General features: G+C 35.2%; 1 protein-coding gene across 2 annotated transcripts in view; it reads left to right on the top strand.

Annotated features, from left to right (window-relative positions):
- CNTN3 (contactin 3) overlaps positions 1 to 13,982 on the top strand; it is a 332,442-nt gene that overhangs the window by 75,990 nt on the left and 242,470 nt on the right. Inside the window, exon 2 of one of the 2 annotated variants that reach the window (XM_035276115.3) lies at positions 11,513 to 11,647. In XM_035276115.3, coding sequence (XP_035132006.1) covers positions 11,593 to 11,647 — 55 coding nt within the window. In that variant the 5' untranslated portion in view covers positions 11,513 to 11,592. Of the gene's footprint in view, positions 1 to 11,509; positions 11,648 to 13,982 lie in introns of those variants that run through there. The other variant, XM_054245874.2, reaches the window with a different exon arrangement.

Raw genomic sequence — 13,982 nt, 5'->3', positions numbered from 1 at the left:
AATTGTTCTATTTCATTATTACTTGTGGTTGTTTATCTCTGTCTTATTTCTAAATTAAACTTTATCGTAAGTATGAATATATAAGAAAGAATAAAGTATACATAAGGTTTAGTAGTATCTACAGTTTCAGGCATCCAGCAGGGGGTCTTGGAATGTAAGTCCCACAGATAAGAAGGTGTACTATACGCTCAGTAATTTTCCAACTTAAAACCATTCATCATGGTTTTCTCTTTACCTACTACTCATCTCTAGCCACTGTCCCTTCTCTTTCATTCTCACTTATTAAAAGAATAGCTCATTCTGTTTCTGATTCCTCACCCATTATTTACACGTCTGCCAACAACAATGTGGCTGATTTTTCCCAAAGACTCCACTGAAAGTGGACTTGATAACATCACAAAAAGCTTTATTTAGCAAATTAATCCTTCCTTCCTTCCTTCCTTCCTTCCTTCCTTCCTTCCTTCCTTCCTTCCTTCCTTCCTTCCTTCCTTCTTCCCTCCCTCCCTTCCTTCCTTCCTCCCTCTCTCCCTTGTCTCCCCTGTCTCCTCTCTCTCTCCCCTCTCCCTGTCTCCCTTCTCCCTCTCTCCCTCTCTCCTTCTTTCCCTCTCTCCCTCTCTTTTTCTATCCCACCTCCTGTTTTCTTCTGTTTATGACTTAAAAAAATTTATTGACATAAAGTTTACATACCATAAAATTCACTCTTAGTGTACAATTCAGTGCCTTTTAGTAACTTCGGTGTTTGACTACCACCACATCCTGTTTTGGAATGTTTCCATCATACTAGAAGGAACCCTCATGCCCATTTGCAGTTATGTCTCATCCCATTCCCAGCCTCAGGACATGTATCTGTTTGGATGTTGTCACTCCCTTGCAGAACCGAACACTCTGCACCCTTAGCTTTCCTAACACAGTCCACACGTGAGTCACTCTGGGCCTCTCAGAATGTATCTTTTGTCTTCTTCAGAAGGGAGCTCATCTTCCTCTGCCCACACCCTTAACTGCTGAGCTTCTCCAACCTTCTCCCTCAGCCCAGTGTTTTCTAGGTTTCCCCAAGTCATTTCTCTCACTCTCATGAATCACTTATCTGTGCTAGATTTTGCTACTGTTCTGTATCCCTGCACTTACCTCCTTCTTTGTCTCCTATGTAAGCTGACTTTTTTCTCTAAGAATTACCTCATATGCTCCCTATTCTAGCATGGTGCTATGATGTCCCCCATTTTAAACATCGGTTGTACTTCCTGTCTGTAACTGTACATGGAAGAATAGAAACTCATGAGATGTAAACCCCAAGTCAGCTTTCTAGTCTTTGCTGCCCCTTATGGGAGTAGCCCCACCCACTCCACTTCTGATAATGCTTAGTCAGTTTCAAGCAAAAAAATTACAATGTACTGTCTTACGTAATAGTTAAAAATAAAACTTGATTTAAAGGTAAAACTAATCTCCCTCCCTGGTCCTAAGTTGGTGCAGAGTGAAAGTATACAGTTCAATAAATTATGTTTTGGCTTCTTTTCTCACCTAGCACACCTACACTGCTTCCCCCTAGCTGGTTAATTCCAATTCTGCTAAGTATTTTGCCCAGAAGAGAAGAAAGGAGATCAGCAAGTTGAACTTGATGGATCCTTTTGTAGTGCCTTAGTATCATGTCACTTTGCACTTGCTAGAAGTGCAGAACTGGCATTTTCTTCCAATGGTTCTTTCATGGCTTCACTTGAGATTCCCAAACACTGGGGACATTTCCCCCTCAGTTCCTCGAATGTAGTGCTACACTCTCCCTCTTCCCCACCCCAGCGAGTCAGTTCCTTCTTTTTCAGCCCCCAGAAGTCCAGAGATACTCTGGCTTTACTCTGTAAGGTCTCTCTTCCCCAGCAGGGGGTTCTCTTGTTCAGGATGTATAAGAACCACAATCCAGAGGTGCTCACCTGTGTGTATCTGGTGGGTGCACATGTATTCTGTGCCCCTAACATCTTTGAGAATCCCTTTCCTTGACCAGTTGCAGTACTCTATTTGGCTCCAGAGTGCTCTCATTTTCATTTGGTGGTCTCATTTAGTATCATCCCAACCACTGCATCTCTCTAAAGGTAGCTTTCTGTGGTCTCCTGGATGTGTAACCTTAAAGTCCAACTTAAAGGGAGCACCCAGCTTCCTCACTGTGAGGAAGAGTTCTTTTCAAAGACACCCTTTTCTCAAATCCTCTACTCAGTCTCTGGACTCCTCTGATGTGCATGAGCCACAAGAACCAGCTAAATGGTTTTGCAGGATTTCCCTTGAATGTTTGCACTTCTTTCTGGCACCTCCCAACTTCACATCAGCACTCTGTTACAGAGCTCTGTCTTCCAGTCTAGAATCTCTTATTAAAATATAGTGTAATTATATTTATGTCAGTGTGCTACATGAGAGTGTAAGCGCCTTGAGGACACGGATCTATTTCAAAATATTCTTCCTCTGTGCTTATAGCTGAAATGCTGCAGGCACTCAGTGAATTTGGTTTTCCCCTAAGATCCCTCTCCTTCTTCCATGATTATGAGGTGAGGAGCAGAATGGTGTGGGCTAGTGTACAACGTTAGAACTCAGTGTTGAGACTCTTTCTATTTCAACCAGAAAGTTCTCTTTAGCACTTTTCATTTCATTTACCTTTTTCGACTCGACTGTTACAAAAATATTGTTTAAAGATTTTTGACCTTTTATCATTTTAGGAATAAATTGGCTTTTTTTTTCTTCTAAAATGTTTCATTTCAATAATTTATACCACTATGAACACTAGTTTAATAAATGATTTTACAAAATTTGTGGCAGATAACTGATGCGTTATCCCTAGTGGTAGGTAACCTCTTAGAAGATTCAGAAAAACTTCAAAATGAGACTGGTCTCATTTAAATAATTTACTAAATAATAAGTAAATTATTTTGATAACTGTATAAAACATTTTAATTCTAAAAGTGAATTTATGACACCTACAGACATGTCAAACTAAAACAAAATTTATTCTTTGAATTACAACCATGTTTTCCAGTTTGTAAAGAGTTTCTAAAGAACACGCAACCCAGCCAGCTTAGGTAGTGACTATGCAAACAAAATTTCAGTGCCACGTGTTGAGTTCTGTACTGTGAAAAATTTAAACTGGTAGATACTTTACTTTTCTACTCTTAGTTCATTTTCAAAGTTTATTAATCCTTTGGATAATACATATATATGTACATTGAATAATATATAAAATTTTTGAGAGACTGCATAGTGAAATTATCTTTCTATTCTCTGTTCCTGAGCCCACAGTTTTCCTCCCCAGAGATAACTGCTTTTACCAGTTTTCATATACCATCCAAGAGCTATTTTGTGGAATTATAAATGTATATGCTGTATACATACAGTATACAGCAAATATGGAGACAAAATACCCACTCATTTTTTTGCACAGTGTTTTGTTTGTGGTTTACTGTGTCTTTGAAATATTATCATTTAATTCCAAAGAGAGTTGTTGCATTCTTCTACATTAATGCCTATTATAGGGATGGTGCATTACTGCAATGCATGTGCAGTGGAGTTTTGTTTTTTTTTTTCGAGATGGGGGCTCACTTTGTTGTCCAGGGTGGAGTGCAGTGGCACAATGTCAGCTCACTGTAACCTCTGCCTCCTGGGTTCAAGCAATTCTCCTGCCTCAGCCTCCTGAATAGCCACCATTCCTGGCTATTTTTTGTATTTTTACTAGAGACAGGGTTTCACCTTGTTAGCCAGGATGGTCTCGATCTCCTGATCTGCTCACCTCAGCATCTCAAAGTGCTAGGATGACAGGGCGTGGAGTTTTTTATGTTAGTAGTCAAGTCCTTTCCCTTTACAAAAGAGGTAACTGAAATTACACTTTCAATTGCCAGTTACATTAATACAGACCTTTAAAAATATATAAAATATTAGGTTATACTTTATGGTTCTCTAATGATCTGATTATTTAAGCATTTCATTTGGTATCTGTTGTGTGGGGAAGAATGTTGTAAGTACACAGTTTCTGTATGTATTTCTCTTTGACAGATTTGTTCACCCATCCATGTCTCTATTTCTTTATCTGAAAAATGAGAGTGATAACAGAATGATCCCCATGGGTGGTTGTGAGGATTATAGCAGGTTAATATATAGGAAGCACTTAGAGCAGTGCCTGGCACATAATGGGCACTCCATAAAAGTTAGTGATTATTGCATTACTATTTAGTTTCCTTCCTGGTATTGCAAAATTGTCTTTGCAGAAAAACATTTATATTATATTATGTTATTAAGCTATTTTTAAATCCTAAGTAAATATATGGCAGCAAGGAATGTTGTTATGCAGACTTAGAAAAGGTCCATTCTTCTTCATCATACAAGGAGGTCTGGAATAATTTCCCATTGAATCAAAGGGAAGGAAAATCTACATACCCTTTATAATTTAACTTTGTCTATGTTCATTTTGTTTCATGTTTAACTTGGAAGATGTCATGAAAAAGAATATATCACAGAAGTTGCTTATCATTTAGTTTTTTTTTTCATCATTAAATATAGTAAGACCCTAAAGTCTAAGTTCCTTTAAGTGTAAAGGTTACTTTCGGGGAAAATATGACACATAAAAAATGTTATAAAAAAACACCTTAGATTTGGCTACTTTAGACAAACATTAGATAGTGCTGTTCTTTTTCAGGGATGATGACTTGCTTTCAAAATTCTGCAACACTGTTGAATCTCGAACTTACTCCTAAACAAAAGTCTTATCTTGAAACATGCTACAAGGGGTGTTATTGCAGTCAAGTGGAAGTAGTCATCCATGACTGCTGAGAGGTTTGTAAAGCAATGTGCCCTGGAATTGACCAAGTTCATTTGAGGTTTATAGCAAAGCAAGAACATTGAAGCAAACCCTTTGTCAAATATTCTTAAAAAGTGTTGACATGTTATCTAATATTTTGAAGTATGTCGGTTGGTATGATTGGGTAACTGTGTCTTGTCCCTTCAGCTTGCACTTGGATGAAACTAGTGGAACCAATTGAAAAACAGCTTTGTAATTTTTTTTTTTTGGCATAGCATCAGTGATGTTGGTCTTGCCAGAGATCTCTTCGAGTTGAGGATAAATTGAAAGAAGCTCTGAAACAAACACATAGTATCTCAGAATATTCTGGCGATATTTTTGTATAGCTGCCCCATTTATTGCAATGTACACACAAGAGCCCTTTTTCTGTTTGCTGCTACTTAGGTCCACTGATTGCTGGGAGACCAGAAGCAAAAATTAACAGAATGTCAGAGATGACATGCCTCAACGTAGAAAAACAATGTCATAATTTAAACTTCTGTGTCAAGTTTTTCAACAGTAACCTTCTCAGGAATATTTGTTTATTTGAAGAGGATTTTTCTTCTCTTCAATTTGTATAGTTTAGATTTACTTCCATTTTCATAAAATGTTGATTAATTTATGTATGAAAAATAAGCAAGAAATAAATCTTTTAATACACACACATGAACACACGTATCTATATAAGTATACACATATATACATATTATTCCTGTGGAAAAGAAATTATTTTTCAGTGCAATAAAGCATGGCGTACATACAAGTTGGCTTATGTCTGTCTATGTGTATTTGGACTACAGAGATAGATGTGTTTGTAGATTTGGCTGATTCTAAAAAGGGACCTTAACCTATAAAGGTTACAAATCACTATTTTTTGAAGATTATAGTCTAGTTAGAGAGAAAAGCCATCATCTATATAATACAGTAGAAGGTGTTGGAGTGCTGAGGGTCGAGGGAGAGAATACAAAGTGCTGTAGGTGTCTATAGGAGCACGGGATGACTTCCAGCTGGCATTCACCCTATTTGTTGATTGCTCTGCCGTCAACACAAAAATGTGGGTATGGAAGGTAACATCAAACTGGGTGCATTATATTCTTCCTTCTTTGCTGCTGAACATTTGTGAACTGCAGGAAAATGGGTGAGTTTATCAAAAATTTTGGATTTGGAGCCCAGAGTTCATGTGACTTTCATCACCTATCTGGCCAGTTTTCAGCAGTAGGGAGGCAGGGTTAGTATGCAGAATGGATGAACTACATCTCTGGAAGATGTGAAGATTGTGGATAAATGAATGATTGAGTGATTGTGAATGAACAAATGGGTTATGTGATGCATGATTTCTGGTCTGGCAGGAGACACAGTCTCAACAAGCCAGTATAATCATTAACTAGTTGACTACCAGCTAGTGTGGTTGCATACCATGAGAGTGAGTTAATGTAAGTTCTAAAAGATTCACAATACAACACCCATAGTTATCAAACTTTTGTCTGTTAATAATTGAATATTTTAATATAATAAATGTCTTTAGTCTGTTCGAGTTTTTTTGGTGAAGATTAGAATTAATATATATTCATAAATATAATTTGTTTCTAAAGTATCAAAATTGGAGGTGACTTGTGGATGTGAGAGAGGGTGGTGTATTAAGCAGTCCTTTTAGTTAAAATTGCTGTAGGGTTTTTCTCTTTGAGAAAGAAAATGCTTGTTAGGTACATGTTATCTGAAAGAAATGTTGCCAAATCATTCTCATACCTAAACTTTATCCACATAAAGAAATGTAACTGTTAGTATTTGCCAAGATGACATTCAAGGTTGTCTGTCTACATTAAAAATAATAATACATATCAATATTTCATGATATCTGCCGTCTTAGTAGCAGTTTTGTAAAGTATATGACAAGCCACAAATGGTTTCTTCCTTCTTTTAGAGCAACCAGGAACAACTATTTAGGGCATTTTTGGTTTTCAGTCCAAGGTCTGGCATTTTTTAGCTCAGCTGACATTAAGAATAGATAGTACAGTTGTCAATATGCACTAAAGTTGGGGGCTATTTAAAGATTGCCATGAGAACGTGTTGTGAATATATTAAGCTTTAGCCCTAAATGCAAATGTCTATTAGCAGGGAAAATTCTAAAGGGTATCTATTTTTTCTTTGGCTTAAAACATTCCTGTGAATAGTAGAATATTCTTATTGTAGCAGATGACATTTTGATTTGTATTTGTCTTGCTTCAGTAGCTTCCTTTATATTTATTTTAGCTTTGTGATTTCAGAAGTGGGATGAGCTTTAATGTATCCCTTCTCTCCATGACGATACTTGGCAATGCTGAGAAGTCAGATTGTGATTGTATTAATTGCCTTCATTATTTATAAAGTCGGTGTCCTACTTTAACATTGATTAAAAATAAGCAACATAATTTTAAAAATCTTCCGGAATGACAGTTCTTTTTAACCTCAAACTTTATACAGTGCATGCATGTGTGCACATATAAATGAATATTATATGAGTATTAACATTTCTCTTAAATCAAACTCTTTGTCTATTGTTTTTTAGTTTCTAATTTCTATGAATTTGTGAGCGTAAAAGTGGTATGTTGCAAAATGTGTTCCCTTTTCATCTTGTTAAGAGTGAGTTAATGTAAGTTCTAAAAGATTCACAGTACAACACCCATAGTTATGAAACTTTTATCCTTTAATGCCGATTATAATATGTTTGCTTTAAATGTTTATTTCAAATATGATTTATTGCCTCCCTGGTTAAACTTGCAGTTAACCTTTCAAGGGCTTTAATCTGAGACTAATACCCTTAGCCAGGCATACAGGATTGACTTCCATACATCTGCAGTCTCATTTCATACCACACTCAGCTTTGCCTTGTATATTTCATCTCCTTAGCCTTCTTCCTGTTCATGCAACCCAAAGGTAAGAACACACCCAAAGGTAAGATCACCTAAGCCACAGGGCCTTTGCATATTCTGTTTCCTATGCCCAGAGGTGATTGCTAAAATATTTAACCAGCAATAGGGCATGCATACTGATCAATCCAAAGTGACATGGCTAGAGCAGGATTCTGGAAGCCCTCTACTGAGCCTTTTGGTTGGCTCTAGAGAGGTGTGGTGGAGTCTTACAACAGCATGGAGTTAAGTAGTAGTTGATGGGAATAGTGTCCAGACATTAGCTGCTCACAGGCCTATCTGCCACCTCATAAATCCATACCAAGTACTTGTCTACACCAGGAAAATGTCTCCTTCCCTCACTGCAGCACATCCACACACCTCATTATGTCATCTCTTCTTTTCTTCTTCTGTACTCCACTTCTTCAGACAGGCTTTCCCTAACTGTCCTGATGAGGACTGTTCTCAATTAGGCTTGCATAGAAACGTCTACCCCTCTACTGTACCTTTCACAGTGGGCAATTTATAAATACCTCGTACTCATTTAAACAAGGTGTCACTCCCAATACCTGACACCCTCCAGGAGTACGAGGACTCTCAGTTTTCTGACAATCCCATCACCACTTTCACCTCCCTCTAGAATTGTAATCCCAGAAGCTAAGAGATACTTAATAATTTTTTATTAAATGAGTGAGTTTTCAAAAGTAATTTGGAACTTCTTGGATATGTTTTAAATATAACCAGTGTACATGTTATCTTGGGAATGGATTGTTTGGAAGACAATGTTTTTGAAAACAGTCACCTTCTTTATGCCTTCTTAGACACTTTCCTGAAACAATTTTCAAATGGTGGCCAGATCCCAGGCTCTGACTTATCCTTTGGTTCCAGTAGAAATGCTTTTCACTCACTTGATATCCAGTGCAAAGATGTAATCTCCTGAGTGACTCATTCACTGTTCTTATAGCTCAGCAAGAAACATTGCTTGAAGGCCTCCTGTAAAAGGGTATTTGGCACATTGAAGCAACCAGTGATGAGTAAACTGAGGCTGAGTTCTCTCTTTAGCTCAGTAGCAACTAAAACAGCTGAGTCAGTAGCAGCTACTGAGTCAGAGATTTATCAATCAATCTAGTAATTTACTCTTTATCTTATTTAAAGGAGTTTATAATGTTCTCTTTTCCCATTTCAATATTAGGGCACAGACCATGTATTTTTTTTTTCCTCCAGATGACATAGGGCAGAGCTTTACATATTTGTTTGAATAGTTTTTGATACTAAGGATGAGGATGATAATGTCAATGTTACTGCAGAATTCTTTGCTAGAGATTCCCCTTCCTTTCCTAAAATTCTCAACTACCTATTCTTTTTAAGTCTGTTATTCTGTTATCACCAAATTCTTTCTAAGTTAGATTTCATGTATACACTGGATAGCTATAACCTTTTCAAGAAAGGAAGTACCAGTTCAATTAATGTACTCCTCAAGCCTTTCCAGCGGTCAAGTCTTACCCTTGTCCCCAGACTTTAGTGCATGGTACTGTCATTTCCTAGTGTCTCATGAGTCTTAGACATATAAATGTATGAAATTAATGTATCTCATGTTTCACATGCCTTTTATGACTAGTTAGCATTGTATTTTATTTGATAATTTTAAAAATATTCTTGGTTTTCTACTATATCTATATGTATATGCATGTTGGTGTGTTTCATCTTTCTCATGATTTTTGGACCACAGTGTCTTCAAATGCATAATTAGAAAACAAACTATGGCTGTCAGTTATAAATTAAATCTAATCTAGAATGATTTCAGTTATCATTTAATTTAGTAACTGAAAATAATTATGGATACAGGATATGTCATGGAGTGAGCAGAAGAAGGAAGGAAGGCAAGATACCTGAGACCCTTTGGTCCAAGCAGGGAAAATCAACCACTGGAAAGGCTTGAGCAGTATAATGATTGATTGAGGTGGAATGTGTGTCTCTTCCTCATATATTTTAATTATTCAATAATTTTGGCCATCAGTCACCTAGGACCTGATGCTATTAAAAATAACTTCAAAAAGCCTGTTTTCTATGCACAGTGTAGGAGATGCTACCTGTGCCCCACTCATCCTCTTGCCTTCCTGACTTCAGTGCACACACTGTTTTTAATAACTAGCATATGCATTTCTTTCCTTTCCTTTTTTTTTTTTTTAACATCTGGGGTTACTTACTGCCCTAATAGGAGATTACAAGTACTGGGCAATTATTACTGTCATGGGAGCTGGTGTGTAAATACCCTAGCTGCCTTGCCCCTTGGCAAGAATAACTCAGGGATAATGCTTGGATGACTCTGAGGCATATGTCCTGCAGGAACTAGGCTTCCAGAGTTTATTCCTATGGGAATAAACTCCAGTTATTCATGGTGTTAGGAGGCTTTATATTTCACCATTTCTAGGCTGCCTTCCTTTTTTTTATCTTACTTCCCTATCCTGACTGTTTTTGTCCTTCAGTTACCAAGTAAATTACTTGCACTGGAGTTCATTTTGTCACGTTTATGTTGTGGAACCCAAACTGAGACACACAGTTTGCAGCAATGGGGATACTGAAAGAAGGTTAAAGATCAGTGGTACTGTAAGTTGTTAACCTGCAGTCTTAGAGAAGTAGTTCTCAATTGTATTTTCACCTGTTTCAGATTCCAGTAGACCTAGAAAGAGTGATGCCTAATGCTTGGCATTCTAGCCACAATTCCATCTCTTACATCCTACCCAAGAATATATATTAGATTGCAGGCACCCAATAACATTATTATAGGAATGATGACTTAACATATTATTTTAAGTACATATTTTTCAACTTGTCATATTTTCACTCTTTGAGTACTTATTATTTGTGATGTACTTAATATCTGATTGCATATGCCCCATGTCAGGAACTCATTGTTGAGAACGACTGTCTACAGGAGGTTGAGTTCTCTCTTTAGCTCAGTAGTGACTAAAACAGCTCAATCAGTAGCAGCTGCTGAGTCAGAAAGTTGTACCCGTTCCTCTACAAAACTTTAAAGTCATTAATTCCCTGTGTGGTACGAGCTGAGTTTCAGGAGTCCAGAGAAGATTGTCTGATTTTAGGTGTGTGTATACAGCCTACTTGATCATTAACCATGCAGCTTAACTAGTTTTAAGTGGCCATTCAAAATGACATAAGACTTTAACATAATTATTACCTCTCAACCAACATATTCAAGTTTATGAAAATTCAAGAAAGCAAAAAGGAAAATGGTTTCATTTGCAGGGTTCTCAGACTGAACATTTTCTACCATTAGCATTTTAAAATCCGTTTTACACAGCATATATAATTGGGAGCTTTCTGCATTTGTCTTAAAAATAGATCTAAGGTGGACATTGATAATGCTGTCTATAATTTGCATGCTTTACTAGGAATTCAGAAACTACAAAAAGTAGTGCTTCAAGATACTTGCTTATCTGACTCTATTAGTTTTGTCAAAATGCTATCATTAGAGAAAATGGAAAAAGTTAGAATTTTAAGTTAATGTTTTCTTTCTTGAAATCATCTAGCAAAAGTTTTAATTGATATGTTAAAATTTAATATTTTAGTATTGGTAAACATATCTAATTCTATAAGATCACTTCCATCTGCCTATGGGTTACATGTTTTGTAAGTATCTGCATTTTAAGTGTCCTCTATTTTGTATCAAAACAGATTTGTTTTATCTGAGGATTTTCAGTGTCTCTGAATGATAAACAGTTTTTATGAAAAGAAGAAAACCTTTTTTAAAGCAGCTATTCTGTTTTTTTTTTTTTTAAACTAACTGCTTTGTACCTATATTTTACAGATTAAAGGATTTACCTGAAGACAAAACATTCTATTCATCAGAGACTGGACAAGAGTAACTCTTGCTTTTGGCAATTAAAGATGATGTTGCCATGGAAACAGTTGATCCTGCTCTCATTCATTGGCTGCTTAGGAGGTAACAAAATCCTGTATTTTTTAAGTTGAGGTTAGAGGTATACTCAAGTCATATGCTTACATAATTTTAGGATGTTGGAATAAAATTCTACCAATAGCAAAGAAAAACAAATCTTTTCCCCACAAAAGGAAAATGTAAATTCTCTAATCCAAAAATTGGGTTCTCATTCCTCCCCTTATTTTTGTTATCCATTTTTATTTCCATAGCAAATATGGAACAACCAATATTACAGATTTACTGTAATATTATGCTTTTGGTATTATGAATATAACATCAAAATTTGAGCATGTTAATTTGTGATTTTTTTTTTCAAAGGAGCTTAAATATGCAAGATCTCACATATAAAGGAAAATATAAATTTAAAGAGTGCTGGTATTTTTATATGCAAATATAAAAACAATACTGTTTTATTTTTAGCATATCTAAAGGACCAAAACTGAATATAGATAAAATTTTCTTTTTTAATTTGGGAAAATTTGAAATTTAGAACAATGTATAGAGAAAATAAAAGTCTTATCTTTGACACATACAAAAGCAACTATTACAAATCATTTGTTGTATTTCCTTTTTTTAATTTAATTTAATTTTTTTCTGGAGAAATAAGTGAAGAATTTTTTAAAATAATGCACATACAACTTAGGTTTTATTTTATTTTGTTTTCCCTCTTTGTATGATATTCCCAAGCACCAAAAAATTTGAAACAGTAATACAATGAATGAATACATTTGTAGGTATCATTTAGATGTAGCTATTGTACCATTTTATTGTATTTCTTCTCTATATATGTGTATGAACGTGTACTTACTCCTTTTTTCTATCTACTTGCTTTTGGCTAACCCATTTGAAAATAAGTTATAAAATGATCACTCCTAAAAATTCAGTACTCATCTCCTTAGAAGACCACCTTTCTACATAAACATAGTTTCTTCATGACACCTGAGGAAACTAACAAAAAGTAGCTTGAGACTAAAAGGAGGAAATCAGTTTGGAATGAGGCCAAATGGAATAATCGGATAAGACACATGTTATTTAAAGACATTAATAGACTGGAGTAGACTTTTGGGCTCTTATGTCAAACTTCAAACAGTCTTCAAATATTTACATGATAATATATAGCAAAAATCCGTAATCAATAATAGTTATAGATGAAAACTTTTAGCTTTTAAAAAAAATGATTTTTTTTTTTTACAGTTTTTACAGATTTTTACTGTGATGCCTCAATTTTGTTTCTAAAACGTTTTCATTGACTGCTACTCATCTAGCACTGAAGAGAAAAGGAATAGTTGTTTAAAATTTTCTGACATTCAGATGGGCTTTGGAAAAATTTCAGTAAAATATTTTATTCTTGGAGTCTTCATTTATGAAGTTTAAAATATAATTTCTGCCTTAGGAAAAGAAGCAAAAGTGACAGAAAATATACTGCAACAGTATTATTGTTTATGATGGTAAAATTTGTAAAAGCAATCTTGAAATTTTTCAAATAGGTGAGGAGATATACTCAGAAAGATGGGTAATTGGGTTCTTATTCCTCTCCTTTTTAATCCATTTTAATTTCTATAGCAAATACGATGACATCTGATATTTAGAAAGAGGAAGACATATTCAGAAAGTAGAAATGTAGCAAAAGAAAATGAGATTAGCTTTTAAAAGATTTCAAATTTTCAGTTGTAATTTTACATTATGTGCAATTTGTATTGTGTTTCAGCATTTTTGAGAAATGTTTTACGTATTTATGAACAAATATATGGAAAAAACAATGTCCATTTTAGTAAGACGTGAAGACATCATAAAGAATTTAAAGGTTACCTTATTCTCTAGATATGGTGGTAAAAAGTTATAAGGAGTTGTAAGGGAGAATTGGATTAATTTACATGTGCCAAACTATGTATAATCACACATATTTGCACATATATATACATATGTTTCAATATTACATAATTATACGTGTAATTATATATAATGTGTTGACCCCTGAACTTGATATTTGCCTCTTTACAGAATTAGAAACGCAGTGGAGGCCTATGTTCATATATATACGTATATATACACTTAAGCCTATTATAATTGAGACAACAGATCATACTATATGCAATTATTTAGATAATCTTCATTAAATCATTTTTTACAAATTCTCAATACTGTAATTAAGGATAGAAAACGTGGTCACCAAACATAAATTTTGGCTTACTTTAGTACTGTAGATTTAGTCATGGACAACACATGCCTACAAAATTCGCATATTTGGGCTGCTTGTTTTCACAGTGATAGTTGCAATGCATACAGATACAACCCAAGACTACTGACACACATCTTTAAATGCGTTCAGTCATAGCAT

This window comes from Callithrix jacchus, chromosome 15, assembly GCF_049354715.1.
Source record: "Callithrix jacchus isolate 240 chromosome 15, calJac240_pri, whole genome shotgun sequence".
NCBI lineage: Eukaryota > Metazoa > Chordata > Mammalia > Primates > Cebidae > Callithrix > Callithrix jacchus.
Note: the sequence above shows the minus strand (reverse complement) of the source record. Positions and strands in the feature narration are given on the sequence as shown.